We start from the raw sequence: 15,274 nt of genomic DNA, 5'->3' as shown, positions 1-15,274 counted from the left end.
TGAGAAACTAAATTATGTCACACAAGAAAATAATTAGAAATTATAAAGCATAAGACAATAACAAATGATAAAATTATAAAAACAAAGACAGCATACACAGATCAAGATGTTAGCATTTAATACTATGATCACAGCCTTGGTAAAGTGTAACTCACTACTAATTCCTAAAAAGCTCTCTCTGTTCCCCTCCCACTGTAAAGTTTCATGTAGCATTCTTATTTTTATATTTAATTCAGAATTAACTATAGTGCATATTCAATTTTTCTTTGCTTATTGAGAGGAAAAATAGGTAACAACCTAAATACTAAGGTATCACTAATTAATAGTCAGAAAATAAATTGAACTATAGCTTAGTCAAAATATGCTACTGTCTATGCCACACATAGGAAACAACAAAGTTTCTTAAAAATTCAAAAAGAGGAGACAGGTTTATCATCCCTTCTCTCAACTGCAAGTCCACCAAATAGCACTTATTAGTAATACCACGAATAAGATGAAAAATCCAAAGTAATAAAGGTACAAATTTAAATGTCAGCGCTCCACAAAGTTTCATGAGCAGAGTTTGAGAAACAAACGCTCACAGAAAGGATGTGCTTTGTATTAGTTGTAGCTGTGCAATCAAGTGCCACGATGTACCAGCTGGCAGAAACTGCAATAGTGTTACCATTAATACAGAAATAAAACCATGTTAAATTATTATCATTTGCTTTCAAATCTCAGTGGCACAACACAGGGAACATAGTTTAGGAATCTTAATCTTTGAAGGAAAAGATGGAGCCATAATTCAGGCCATATTGTTGCATAAAAAATGACACACATCTGTTTTCAATTCACAGGAAAACAGTAGTTTTGTTAGCAACTATAATAACTGAAAATGATTTAAGCAAATCTGAGAAAAAATAAGGAATAAACAACAGAAAGAAATTTATTAAAACAATATCTTACTTTATCAGCCATTAATGTTGTACTGAACAAACCAATTCAATCTATAATTCCTTCAAATTGCATTTTTAAGGTAGTTTGTAGTAACAAAGCTGTTTATAGCTACAGCTCTACACATCTAAGGTGTGCTTCTGAGACCTACAGATTAGCATACAAACCTAAACATAGCCATAAAGACTTAATTTACTATTTTTAATCTGTTTTGTTTTCAGTGTTACATTACAGCTTTAGAATTGTCGTTTTATGTAAAGATGTTATACATACATGCACATACACCAGCCTTGTGTATTTACCTACAAACTCATGTGGATATGTAACACTACTCAAAGGTTCATTACATTTCATGAGAAAACTGTATTTCCAATGCCACCTGCAATTGCAGCATACTAAATTGATATGTAAAAATGGTATATGTTTAATCTTACAGTAGTTCCCAGAACTTTCAATCGTCATTACCGAAAACAGTGATCAACTTAGTGCAGTTTCCTGAAAGTGAGTGGTTCATTTGGCTTTCTTCATTGTTTTTGGTCTCACTAACTGAAATTCATTTAAACTGAGAAAATCTCAAAATAAAATGCAGAAGTAAGGATGAGTTTTCACAAAAAGTGTAACATATTTTCATCTGTTCTCTGTTAACTGGTAAATAACAGAAATGTATCCAGGTATTGAAATGATAGGTACTAGTCCATGAATAAGGATGCTAAATTTTTTTACTCCAGAGTAGATCATTAAAAAACAGGAACTGAAGAGGAAAAATTATTTCTATAAATTCATCTTGCTTCCATACTATGTAATTTCTTTTTTCTATAACTTTTTGCTTTCTTATCTGAATAGTATAAATAATAAATATAAGGAAAATATCTCTAAGTCTATTCAGGTCTAGATCATTTCACTTTCACACAGAAGGAACTTGAATTTCACTGTTGAGGAAGATGAAGAATTTATTTATCTTAGAGCTTATGTGTCTTTCACTGCTGGCAGCCAGAAAAGGATCACTGTTCATTAAATGGCAGTTCCACCATACAGGAATAACTGCATTCAATACTGGAAAAAACATTTTGTTCCCATGTCTCTCCATAGCATTTCCAGTGTTTTTTCTCTTCTGCACAATAATAAGAATATAGAGTAATCAAGAAATTTACCGTGATAGAAACTCTGACATTCCATTTATAACTGTGTAAAATTCCTGTTTGTTTTTGCATAACATAGAAAATAAACAAGTGAGTCTGTAAACTGAGTAATCAAAGCTTCAATTATCTTCCTTTATTTTGGATTAATTTATTTTTTTTCAAAGCACATTTTTAAAAAAACCAACAACAAACAAACAAACAAACAAAACCCCCCAAAAACCCACTCCAAGGAAACCACTATGCTTTACTAGAAATATTGCAGATGTGTTGCATTTATGTTAGAGCACAGGCAATGGAGATGATGAAAATTCTGCGTATTTCTGCTTATCACTCTTAAAAGAGTAGATAGTCTGTCTGATTAATATCTAGCTGTTTAAACACAGTGGTCAAACAGGTTGACTTCACCAGTAAGTGCTTTAAAAATTCAGCCACAGCTGGCTTACCAATATAGTGTTTGGAAACATGAATACTAAATTCATCCAGCAGTGAAAAAAGTCAAAGGAGAACAAAATCCAGTCCAAGACCCTAACTGCACTCATTGCACAGCGAGATGTAAAATTTAAGATGCACTAAAAACTGAAGTTCAACATTCATACGATCGTAAATTAACTTCAAGAGTCCTTGTTGTCTTACAGAAAAAATATGTTATTTTTCATATGCCATTAATGTGATTAAATTTAAAATGCAGACAAGCACTATCATATATAACAGGTCTGTAGTTTTCAAAATTTTGGCTGTACTATGAATATAACTGGGAAAAATTCTCCCAATCCTGACAATATTTTCAAGAGTACAAAAATGCATCCCTTTTTAAGGGATCACCTTTTTAACACTGCTCCATCACCCTTCCATAATCACATTCTGAAGAAAGTAAATGGACCCAGCCTTCCCTCAATGCCAGAGACCTATCACATTATAAATCAGTACTTTCAGGATGGGGTATTCAAGATTAGGTCTTTTTGTTTCTTTTCTCCTCTTAGAGCAATTGCAATTTTTAGAAATGCTGATATCTATCATATACACGAAGGGGAGAAGACAGAGTTTAATCCCACCCAGCAAAACAATTTTGATATATCAAGCTTTTATGCTCAACAGAAAACAAACACATGCATTGGGCTAAGTCACAGAAAGATAAAAAACTGTAGGGATTTCAACAGTCACAGATAATTCTCTGAAAAACAAAACATTTGGTTTGAAGACATTGCTCTGAGTAATTTTAATTTGTAATCCTATTTTAAGTCTTGAGAGAACTTAGTCCCAATACTTGGTTTGTTCTCAGTAAATATATAGACTAAAATCTTTATCAAATGAAAGCAAAAATTTACAAATACTGAGTTTATAAAGGAGCTGGGTTCTTAAATGCAAAGCTGCACACCATTTTGTGTTTCACAAAGGTGATTCAGTGTTTCCTTTTCTCACGCGAAAGAGACACAAATGTTCCCAGCTGAACCTTCTGGTACCCAGAAGGCTTCATGAGAAACAGGTATAGTTTCTCTTTTTAATTCTCTGTTCAAATTGACTGAAGGTAGACTTCTGAGAGCTACAGATTGGCTCATTATGTCTCTTGCAAAACATAAAATTATACCTATATTTGCATACAGCCTCTTATCCTGGAAAATGCCACTAATATTTTAGAATTTAACTACATGGAAATGATAATCCCAGCCTAAGACATTAGGTATTATATATATTACCTTTAAAGATTTTGTAACACTGCCAGCAAACTTAAAATATATGATTATTATTAGTGGCATCTGACAATCACACTTTTCTTGAGTTTTTAAGTATCTGACTAGTATTATATTCATTAATATAGGTGAGCCATAATTTGGTTTCTTAAACATGGGCTTCTATAATATCTAGTAAAGGAAAGTAAATTTTAATAGAATTAGCTCTTCTAAGTAGTGTCTTCTAAGCTAGTGTTGTCATGCCTACTAGAGAAATGGTGACTGGTTTGGATTTGAAAACAGTTGTAGCTTGCTGTTTAGAGACTCCCAGTCAAAACTACATCTGTAATACTCAAGCCTTAGCTTGTATAAAGCAATAATATTTATTTTGTATAACAGTACTACAAATAAAAATTTCAGCTTCTAATAAACACCTATATAGTTAGATTATGATAGCACACTATGGATAATAAAACAACTCACAGTCAAAGCAACCTACAGTGTTCTAACCCCCTAAGGTATTTCCCAAAGCACTGTATGCAAATTTATAAATATTAACTGCAGAATTTCTGAATAGATCAGCTTTTCCAATATTCCTGAATGACATTTTTCACCATAGCGACTCATGTATATTTTCTAAAATTAAAGCTTCTTAAGATATAAAATGCCATGTGTGTAGGTCCTCACAAAAACAACTGACTAGCTTCTGTGCTAACGTAAACAAAATACATATCTTACCTGAGATAATTCATTAGAGTCCACAAGTCTATTGTTGTCTGAATCAAAATACTTAAACATTTGATCTACAAGAAGTTTCTTTAAAGCCATTTTTTCATCGATGGTTTTATCTTTTGACTGTGCAAGATATCTCCGATTCTGTATATCCAGTAACATATTTTTCACTTTGGTGTATTCAGTAGGTTTACATTTATCCCCTGGTAAAAAAATACACAAAACAATATTATTTTTAATTTCATTTCCTATTAAGAGTTTAATAGCAAGTTAAGAAATAGAAATTGCAGAAAACCAGAGAGAACTAACTTCTTATGACAACAGCGACGGGGCTGGTTTTATGAGGAAAGGAATGAGTTCTGTAGCAATTTGATTAATATCATTTCCCTGTCTGGTTCAGATTAAGGCCAAAAAAACCCCTGCACTTCTAGCTGCTTTCTGTTGAGTTAAATATTGTGTTTATGGAAGCAAAGGTAATCTTAACAGCTTCTGAGCCTATATTTTTTCCATCTAGATAATCCTGAAATTTGCATCTCAAGCATTATCTTTGGTAAAGCATATAATATAAACATTCATAAAGTGAGTACTACAATGTAGTAAATATAAGTAGTTAATATAGGTAGTAAAATAGCTGCAAATACAATAGAAAACAATACATTATAAAGAATATATTCGGTAGAAATAATTAACTTCAGAAAACAGAAATTATACTTGCATGTTTGTAAACTAGCTCTACCTTTTTTGACTACTGGACATCCCAAATTTGAACATAAAAGGTGGGATTGCCAGGGGAAAAGATATCTTTGAAAAGATCTAGTTTATTCTTATCATTATCATTACTCCTATAAAGAAGAAATTGATAAAGTAAATGTCCTGCATATAGCAATTACAGTCACAACTTATGCTAAACTAAAGCCTAATATAACATACATCTGATATTCTCTTACATCAGTTACTTTATACTTCAAATTTAACAGAGAAATGAATTAGAAGTTTTTGTGGCTATTAAGATCACCTTAGCATTTCAAAAGATTTTTTTGAGATATGTAAGAGTGGACCAGCAAAATATGATGTATTTGTTGCGAACACGTATTTACAGTTATCTACTACTTAAAGGAGTGAATTCAAGGCTAAAGCAATACACTGGCTAGCAAAGAATGCTGTGTGACATTCTTTTTGATTCTATAATGAAGACAGAAGTATTGATGACAATTATTTGTCACAGAAGCTTCATAAGCAACTGTTTTGTTTTGCATGTAGGTCTCACTCAAGAAATGTCTAATTTATAATTTTGTTGTATTTAATGGTATAATTATCATGTTGACTGTACCTCCACCACTTCAAAAGGCAAAGGGAGAAATAGTTCCTAACTGTTTCTCACTATACTAGTGAGATTCAGATCTGAAGGAGGAGGGCTCCTGTGACTGAAGTTAAACTGTGGAAGTAGACAGAATGTTTTTTGGGAATCAACTTAGCATTTTTTTTTTCCTTCTAAAAGCCACTGCCTGCTATGTAGCTATCTGAAAACCACAACTGAATTAACAAAAATAAACAAAACTAAACTGCACTTGACTTACAGGCTAAACTACACACAGTATTTGCATATCTGCTGTTATCTGTCAGATTCATGGAGACTTGGGGTATACAACTTGTAAGAGCAAAGTTCTACATGACTGCTTTTAAGGGGTCTAATGCAGAAATAGTAGGGAAAGCTGTTTCCTTTCAGCCATTCTAGAGCTGCAGGGAGCAAACCTTTCCATCTGAATGAATGCAGGCTCCAGGTGGTGGAGAGTAAAGAAAGCACTTTAACATACTCTGATTTATTTGGCTGAACTCCAAAGGCTGGGCCAAAAAAGCAAGTATCATCCTCATCTTTCCTAGAAAACTGTTCTGGCTATGCTATCCTCAGATAGAAACTTTTACTCTGGTGCAGCTGAAACCTATCATTTTACTCCTGGCAGGGGTACAGATAAATCCTGTTTCTTGGATAGATTACTTGCCCAGACCTAGTTACTGTGTCCAGATTTTGTTCCCTGTAAATCTTTGATCAAACAGCAACTTTAAAACTGTAGAGATATACAACATAATTAAAGCAGATTATTTCTCAACATTATAAATTAAATTCTGGAGTTCTCACAGTATCTTTGATGAGTTGCTACGTGACTGAAAAAGAAATGGAAAATAAACAAAAGAGTCAAACCACCTCCCGGTTTTTTACCTCTGCCTGTCACTTTAAGGTTCGATCAAGAACTGAATCTAGGTTTTCACCTCTACAAAGTTGTCAAGGCTTATTGGAATACTAAAGATTATTTATTTATTTAATTTGGACAACTTTTTCATGGGTTACAGAAAGATTTCCACAGGAAACATGATACATAGTATAAATCTACAGAAATTTTTTTAAATTAAGTTCAATCACAGTCCATTAAAAACATTTTAATGCAGTTTAGACATTCAGTTTAGATCTAAAGTTTAAGGATCAATGAATTCATGTGTTCTCTTGAAATGCCAATTCAGAGAGAAGGAAGAACACTACTTTTTACAGCATTTCTTTTGAACATAGCATGAGCTCCTGAAACAAGCATAATTGTCACATAAGAGCATTTATATATCACATTTCTAAATGATTTCTATATTTTTCCAGAAGGAGGAAACTTCTGTACCATTCTTTTTAATTAATGCATTGACAGTACTCAACAGTATCTTAAAATTACCTTATGAAAAAAAACCACATTACAAATAAGTACTTTGGTTTCTGTTGCCCTGGAGTTCGGGGGTTTCTTGATGATTGTTGATGACATATCATAATAAGTAATACAAAAATAACTTGTTACACTGTGTCTGGAGGTCAAATAAATTGCTTATCAATTTGATAAATCATGGGAGGTGTACAAATATTCAGAGGTTTGGGTAGGTGCAAACTGTCACTTGCAAACACTAGTTGTTAAAAAACTGGGCAGACAATGGGCAGAAATTTATTATCTGTTACTTATAATACATACTTACAGAAGTGGAGGTAACTCAGCGCTTCAGAAAAAGCCTGAACTCTGTATAGTAATTCCAACCCAATGTCTAAATCCAGTTTTTTCCTATTACTGCTTTAGTCATCATTATGTTCAGCAAATAATCTGTAGTAATATAATTATTGCATTTTCATCTAACACTCACCTTTTAAATCTTAATATGAATTCTAACAACCGATTTTAGGCTAGTAACAGATGAACCTTCAGTTTATAAACAAAGCTAATTACAGCTGTGGTAAAACAGGTTTACACAGCTATATTACATTAAAATGTTTTCATTTTATACATAATTCAAAGTAGTCTTTACACCAAAGACTTCATATACTTGAACACAAGGAGAAACACAATCAATGGATGCTACTGACAGATAAGGGGATCCTATGAAAGCAGTGAGACACTGCTGATCAACACAGTCCTCAGTTTCATTAACAAATCTGCTGTCTGCTTAGGAAATCCCTCCTATCTCATTGTCATGAGTGTCTTTTATTGTAATATTCGAGGAAATGTCGAGCAGATGTTTAAATTACAAGAAAGAGGCTCTGTTTACAGGAGACCTCCCTCCTTGCTGGAGTAGAAGCAAAACATAAAACTCAGGAGTTGCTTTATTAATGTTCTAATTTATAAAGCATTACTTGTGAAATTTTTTCTCAGTGGTAAATGGGATTAAGTATGACAACTTTTACAGTGATGAAAAGTAACTTATCCTTAAAGTGACTGAGAAATACAAACTAGAGGGAATAATCTGCAGTTATATTAGTTCTGAGGAGATCTGCTAAATTCTGTAAAATTACATAAATGAAAGAGTAACTTACATGATGGGCCTAATTTACTAAGTTAATTCAGTTTTCTGGTACTTTTTTTCTATCCATCTGTGAACTAGGCTTCCAACACAAATAAATAATTTCTGAAAAATTACTAGAAAGCTATAATAACAAATCTTGTATTGTCTTGGGTTTGTGGTTTTGGGGTTTTTTTCTTTTTTGTTTCTGGTTGGTTTTCTTTTTGGTTGGTTGGTCAGTTTTGTTTGTCTTAATTTATGGAAAGGAACAATTCTACTACACAGCAAATTTTGTCAAAAAAACCCACAAAAAAACCCCAAAAACCCCCAAACAAACAAACAAAAATCCACAACAACAACAGAAACTTCCACGATGATTGTGTTTTACAAGCTTTCTGACATTGTCTATGCAACCCTAGGAGAAAACAGAAAGTGAGAAAACAAACACATGGGAATCAAAGTTTGATTTTCCAGTCCTGTATCTTGCAATATCTGAAGTAGTGATAGACCTAGGGCTTACTTAATTCAAACTCAAAAATATTAGAAAAGTGGAAGTACTATGCCGTTTCCTTCCATTCAGTACAACAGTTTTGAAGCTGCATTTCCCATTACATACGAAATGGCTGACTGAAAGTTAGACTTTGAGAGCAATTTTTCTCCTAGACTGCCCATAATACAGAGAAAAAAGTTGCATTTGACAATTTAAGTCTTACTTAATTTACAAGAGAAAAACATATATCAAAATTAACTAGTTATATATGACTACTTGGCAAACAAATATACACATTTATCTTTAACACCTGCAGAAAAACATTGAAGAACCACCTGAGATAATAGTTTGGAGTCACTCCTTAAATTGAAATTCATATACCAGACTTTTGTATTACATAGTTTTTGGAAAAATATCAGTGTACATAAAGGAGGAAATAAAGACCATATAATTTAAAAATGCAATAAAGACAAACTATCTGATACCTGTTCTCAGTTTTCACCTTTCCTTGCCTTAGCATCTCTGAAGCAGCAATAATGCATGTCAGAGAGCTATGTAATCATTAATATTCATGGAGACTCATTCTCCACAAATGTTATCAGCTGCCGGATACAACTGGTTTTTTAGAAATTTTAGGACTGTGAGTTAAGTTGTATCTATACAAGACAAGTGGATTCCACAAAGCCATTTTTACCTTCAAAACTAAAATAAATTTGGTTCTCCCAGAAATAACAATTAGTTTTCATACCACTTATGAACAGTTTTAAGTATTCCAAAACAGATATAGTCATGAATCAGATTTTTTGAACTTGAATAGGCCTCACAAGCAGCAAGTTTACAGTCACCCTGCTACATACCCAGAACATACCCAGAACAACCTATTCAGCCAAAACTCATCTCTACAAATTTTATTCCATGTAACAATAATGAGAAATTAATCCAAAATGACATCCATATATAACCACACATATAAACCAGTAGATATGCAAATGTACATTTATGTGTACTCAGATACCCCCATACACAGGATGAAGAAGTCACTACAGCTGTGGTGTGATAACAATTCAATTTCAAACATTAAAAAAAAGACAACTTGAAGGTCTTCATCCAGCCAGCTATTTTTCAGGATCCAGTCTTTATAGATGGAACATTGAAGTTGTAATCTCACTCGTAACCCTATCAGATAAAGGAACCTTTTAAAATAACAAAATTGCTTTTGGTTTATCAGAAAGAAACTCCAGGTTCAGGTATCATTTCAAAATATCTTATTTTCCGATATCAAACTCTATATTTTCCAAATCTAGAGCTCAACGGTTTAAACCTTTATTCTCCACTCTCCTCACTGAAGCCTTGGAACTGAAATTAAATAGAGGCAATCTCACTTATCCACAGACCTAACGCTTCATGTTTGGACCTAAGGCTGGAAGGGGCAGGGAGGAGGGCTTTACACCCAAAGCCACTCTTTTTCAATAAAAATTCCTGGATAAAGAGAGAATAACATCAAAACCTTTTCCTGTCGCAGCTAGTTTTTAAATAAAAGCTGAGAATTTTCTACAATTTTTTTAAAATATGAGAGTTTAGAGCTGTAAACCTTAACCCAGAAGCTGCCCAGCTTTAAGAAATCCGAGTGCCTAAAACAAAATTAGTTAACATTTTTGATCTCTCTGAGTTTGGCTTTTATCTTTAAATCTAATTTAGCACTCAGTCAGCGCATGGGATGCTTCAAGTCTTATTCTGTAGTATATAGAATTATCTAAAGATATATTCAGCATCACTGTCAGATTTCAGCATTAGGACTTGAGTTCTTCAGTTCTTCTGTGTAAACAGGTATATGGAACAACAAAAATTGTAAAGAGCTTTCAAGACAGTGTTGTTTATTTATATGCAATATATGCATAAACATACCCTACCACCAACAGACAGGCACAAAAATATGAAAAGTTGGATCTGTTCACAAGAAAATGCTTGTGATTACCACAGCTGATATATAAAATAGAACTGAAGCTGTCTTTTCACAGCTATCTTTTCACTTTGCAAATAAGAAATAATTTTTCTCTTTCCTCAAATATCACCAGTTAAAATGCTCTTAACTGTTCTGAACTTTCAAAACTATCATTTTAGTTAATTACACAATAACTACAAGTCTGCTGTATCATCTTCTCTAGAGACAGATAAACAGATTCACAGTGCTAAAATAATTATTAGAAAATAATTATTCTGATTGCCCTTAAAGATATACCATTTATGTTAAATACCATTAAAAATTGAATCTAGTTTGCATTAAGAAAATAGAAAGTTGGGTTATGTTGTTTCAATTTTTTTTTTCCAGACTAGTTAGAAAAATATTTCTGCAGTGAGATTGATTTATCTAAAAAGTAACTAGGAAATTAAGAAAAGCACCAAAATCAGCATTTATGTTAGTGGTGTAGGGAGGCTTCTACTTGCTAATGCAGAGTGGTTAAATATCACAGATATCTTGACAGAAGAAAATAGGTCATACAAACCTTCACCCCCAAGATGACATTTGAACGCTAAGCAGGTTGACAATAATGATCAAAACATCATTTTCCATTGCTGAGAAAACACTGAATGTTTGGCTTGTTTGCAGTGCATGTTAGCATCACATACATTATAACCAGAGCACATAAATGGCAAAGTCAAAACTCTTCTACAGGACCGATCCTGCCTTCAAACAACTGATAAATGGACATCAGTTTCAACCAGCGATATCACTTCTCAAAATTCCCTAGATGCTTGCCTCAAGGTATTCTACCACACACAAAAAAAAGCAAAAAAAAAAGCAAAAAAAAAAATTTCTCTAATATATTAGGTTTTAGCAAGCATAATATTCTTCTCTTCCCAGTATGCACTGAAGAGATTACCTATTCACTAGCTTGATGTCCTCTTGTATGCAGCTCAAGCTTTCAGATCTGTTTTTCTGTTTTTACCATAAATAGAAAAAACCCCCAACTTCTATTCCATAAGTAAAAATTCATATAGAACATTAATAAGATGGTCAAATAAATAAATAATAAAAAAAAAAGGAGTGTGGCTCAAAGGCAAGCATTGCTAAAAATGAAGGTTGAGACAAATTTAATGAAGCATATTACTTCCCCCCCTAGTGGAGTTTACCCTAACATTGCTGTTAGTTTTCCTCCCACAGGGCTTAAATTTTTTTTTACTTGAAATAACGAGAGTGATCCTATGAAAGCTATGAAATGCTACAGGCTTACATTGAAAAAAAGCCCAAACAACACCTAAACTAAAAATATTAAAAAGTATTCCAAATCCAGCAGGGATGGAAAATCCTATGGGATGATAAGCTTAGCCATAAATCTATGCAGGGGTCTGCTTTTCCTTCCAAGGCATTCTTCAGAGGGTTTTCTTTTATTTAAAATAAAATAAAATAAAAATTACATGGGTTCTTTTCCCAAGGGCTTTCCAAAGATGCACAATATTTACAGGTTCATATTCAACAAAAAATTATTGGTTTTCCTATTCATATTTTAAGAAAATAGCCCAGTTTTTAGTTAAATCAAAGGCCTAAACAATGCAGAAATATTACTTCAAAAACCTTCCTAGTCTCTTCTTGAAATATCTATCTTATGCTTACATCTATTGCAGTTTTTTTTTTGTAGTAGCTTAAGCCTCAAATGTATACCTCAGGGAGAGTGGGGGTAAAAGGCTGTAAGGATTCAAGAGCACTCTGAGACTATAATCAGAAGGGATATGAAGACAGGTGAGAGGTTCCTCCTCCCTCTCTGCTTGGGTTTGTTTTTAAGTTTCACTATTAGAACCTGCTTCTTTTTGGTAATAGGTAGGAAAATGAAAAAAACTTTACTCAGTCTCAGTTGCAATAAAATGTTGTTAAGCATAAATAATTCATATTTGGTTTTGACAGAGGTAAACAGGGTAGGCAATAGTCATCTGACCACCAGGTAATTTTTGAAACAAGTAAAATTAGCTCAGGCCAAGGAAAGACCAAGCAAGTCCTGAGACTCTCTGCACTGTCAGGTCAATACAAAGAAGTTTGTGTGGGGTTTTTAAAACCAGAAATAATGAAAGAAAAGCGGGGAAAAAATTGCATTGTACAGGGTTATTCACCTTTGAGGTACAATTTCAGTATAAGCTAAAGCAATTCATATATATCTGAGCTACAGTGGACTAAGGTCAGTAAGTGATAAAACTTGATTTTAGCTGGCCAAAGGAAGAGACATAAATACAGCTTCCCAGGCTGAGCCTCATAGTTCTGTACTTGTTCTCTGCTTTCTTCACCCTTCCCACAGAGATGCTTGGGAATATGCTGGCAACAGGAGGAAAAGAAGATTTATAAATCGTGTCACGGTTTAACACTGGCCCGGCAATTAAACCGAGTAACAGATGCTCTCTATTAATCTCTCTCTCCTCCTTGATAAAGAAAGGAGAGAGAATAAGGGAGAGAGACTAATGGGTTGGAAACTGAACTACACAACTTTAATGAAACAGTAATGATAAATAGGAAAAATTACTAAATATATACAAATATACAGGAAAATGGAAAGCACATTCCTCCCCCCTTTTCCCCAATAACTCTCACATCACCACCGAGGCTGCAGGGCAGCCTTGGGAAAGTCCAGGCTGGACTCCTGGATTCGGCAGCAGTCGGGAACTGGAGGCAGGAACACACAGATATGGGCTGGCACGGATCAGGACCACAGGCAGACGAATGGATGGAATCCTTCCAGGATGCTGGGTGAAGGAAGGGAAACAGGAAAGGCAGGAAGGGCAGGCAGCCGGAAGCTGGAATCAGGAAATCATGGCTTGGCCCTCGTGATCCCTCAAATTTATACTGAGTATGATGTATATGGGATGGAATACTCTGGTCAATTCTGGCATCTATCTTGTCCGTTCCCCCCCAAAGGAGGGCTGCAGGTGGGACCTCTTTATCCTCCTGGACAGTAAAATGTTCTCATCAGAGCTGAGCAGTGTCCGTGGCTCTGCATACCAGTCTCTAGCAGTAATTACAAACATCGAGTGTTATCAGTCCTAGAAGCACACACTGTCTGAGAAACTTGCTGTTAATTTCAGCAAGTGCAACTACTTACAAGAGACTTAGCTAAAAGCAAAAGTACAAAACAGAAAATCACCTTTATCCTGGCCCAAACCAGGACAAATTGTAACTCAAGCAAAGGAGCATGCAATTTGCCAGAATGTTAGCCCAACCATATGGGTCTGGCACTAGCCGTGATCAGGCTGCTAAATCCTACTTTAAAGTATCACTTCCAGGTTAAGTGCTCCTCTAGTGTATTTAGTGTAGGCTAGAAATAATATTTTGAGGTTAAAAAAAAGAAATAAATTAGAAACTGTTAAGTTATGGTTGGAAAGACAATGTCAAAAGGTGAAATCAGAAACCTTGTTGAAACCTGTGTGCAGCCCCACTTATTTTCAAGTTACCAGGTCATTTATTCTAAATTTCTACATGATTAATTCACTGTTCCAGGAACTAAAAAAGGTGATGTGAGAAAAGACAGCATTGTGCTACAAAGACAGGTACCAGTAACACCCTTAGATATCCTTGAAGGGTTTAAGTATTGTAAACATGGCTGCTTAGCACTTTGTAATGACACACCTTATCACAGGTCTTGCAATATTATTACATGATGGATGAGGAGAGGGTAAAGTATTGTGAGAATCACACACATTGGTAATACCTGCTGGGAAGGTTTTGTATTAAAAAATTCTGTATTCTTTTAACAATAATTTGCCATCACGCACAATTATTTTTTTGCCCGTAATAATCCTTGAAGTTAGAGCTGTGCAAATCAAAAGATACAGAAGTGCTACGCCTACATAAGCTCACCAGCCATTGCTTTTAGAAATATCTTGTCTATCTTGCAAAGCTATGGGATTGTACACAAATGCATTTTGACCAGTCATCCCTAAACAGAATTTGGATCATTGTTTCCTTTCACAGTCACAGAAAAGGCTACCTAGAGAAGGTAGCAGAACAGTAATTTTACTCTAGCTTCACTATGATGAAATAAATGTTGAAGTCAGAGCTTTCTCTAGACAGCTACAAAAAGCCCAATGACCTTGTAATTGTTTCAAAGATGTTACTGTCTGTATGTACAGCCCTATATCTTTATTCTTTATGCTTTAATGCAGAAAAACATCTAAAAAATGACTCCTCAGCTCTTCACCACTTGCTATGAAGTTCATAGCTTTGTTTTATTGCAACTGAAGCTTTACTTTGCAGCATTCCGTTCAGCACAATCTTCAGGAGGAAATGTCCTTATTCATAGACTTACATACTTTTTCTATTCAATTTCATACTAATGTTGTATGACTAGACACAATCCTTCACACACTTCAAAAAATAATGTCTACTGATTATCACTAACTTAAAACACCAATGTCTCTCAAAGTGGGGAGCCTATATTCAAGTTGAGCTTTACCAAAATTTAAACAAGAAATTAAAGCTATCTTTTCCATTATTATTTAGGAAAGAAATGGTATAATTTGATGAGACTTAC

At 34.0% G+C, this 15,274-nt stretch overlaps 1 protein-coding gene across 1 annotated transcript in view; it reads right to left on the bottom strand.

The window, feature by feature from the left end:
• Window positions 1–15,274, bottom strand: part of FSTL5 (follistatin like 5) — a 253,234-nt gene that overhangs the window by 114,434 nt on the left and 123,526 nt on the right. The window contains 1 exon segment of the mRNA XM_008493813.2: window positions 4,478–4,674. Coding sequence (XP_008492035.2) covers window positions 4,478–4,674 — 197 coding nt within the window.

Source organism: Calypte anna, chromosome 4A, assembly GCF_003957555.1.
Source record: "Calypte anna isolate BGI_N300 chromosome 4A, bCalAnn1_v1.p, whole genome shotgun sequence".
Lineage (NCBI taxonomy): Eukaryota > Metazoa > Chordata > Aves > Apodiformes > Trochilidae > Calypte > Calypte anna.
The sequence above is the reverse complement of the archived record's forward strand: the minus strand, read 5'-3'. Positions and strand labels throughout refer to the sequence as shown.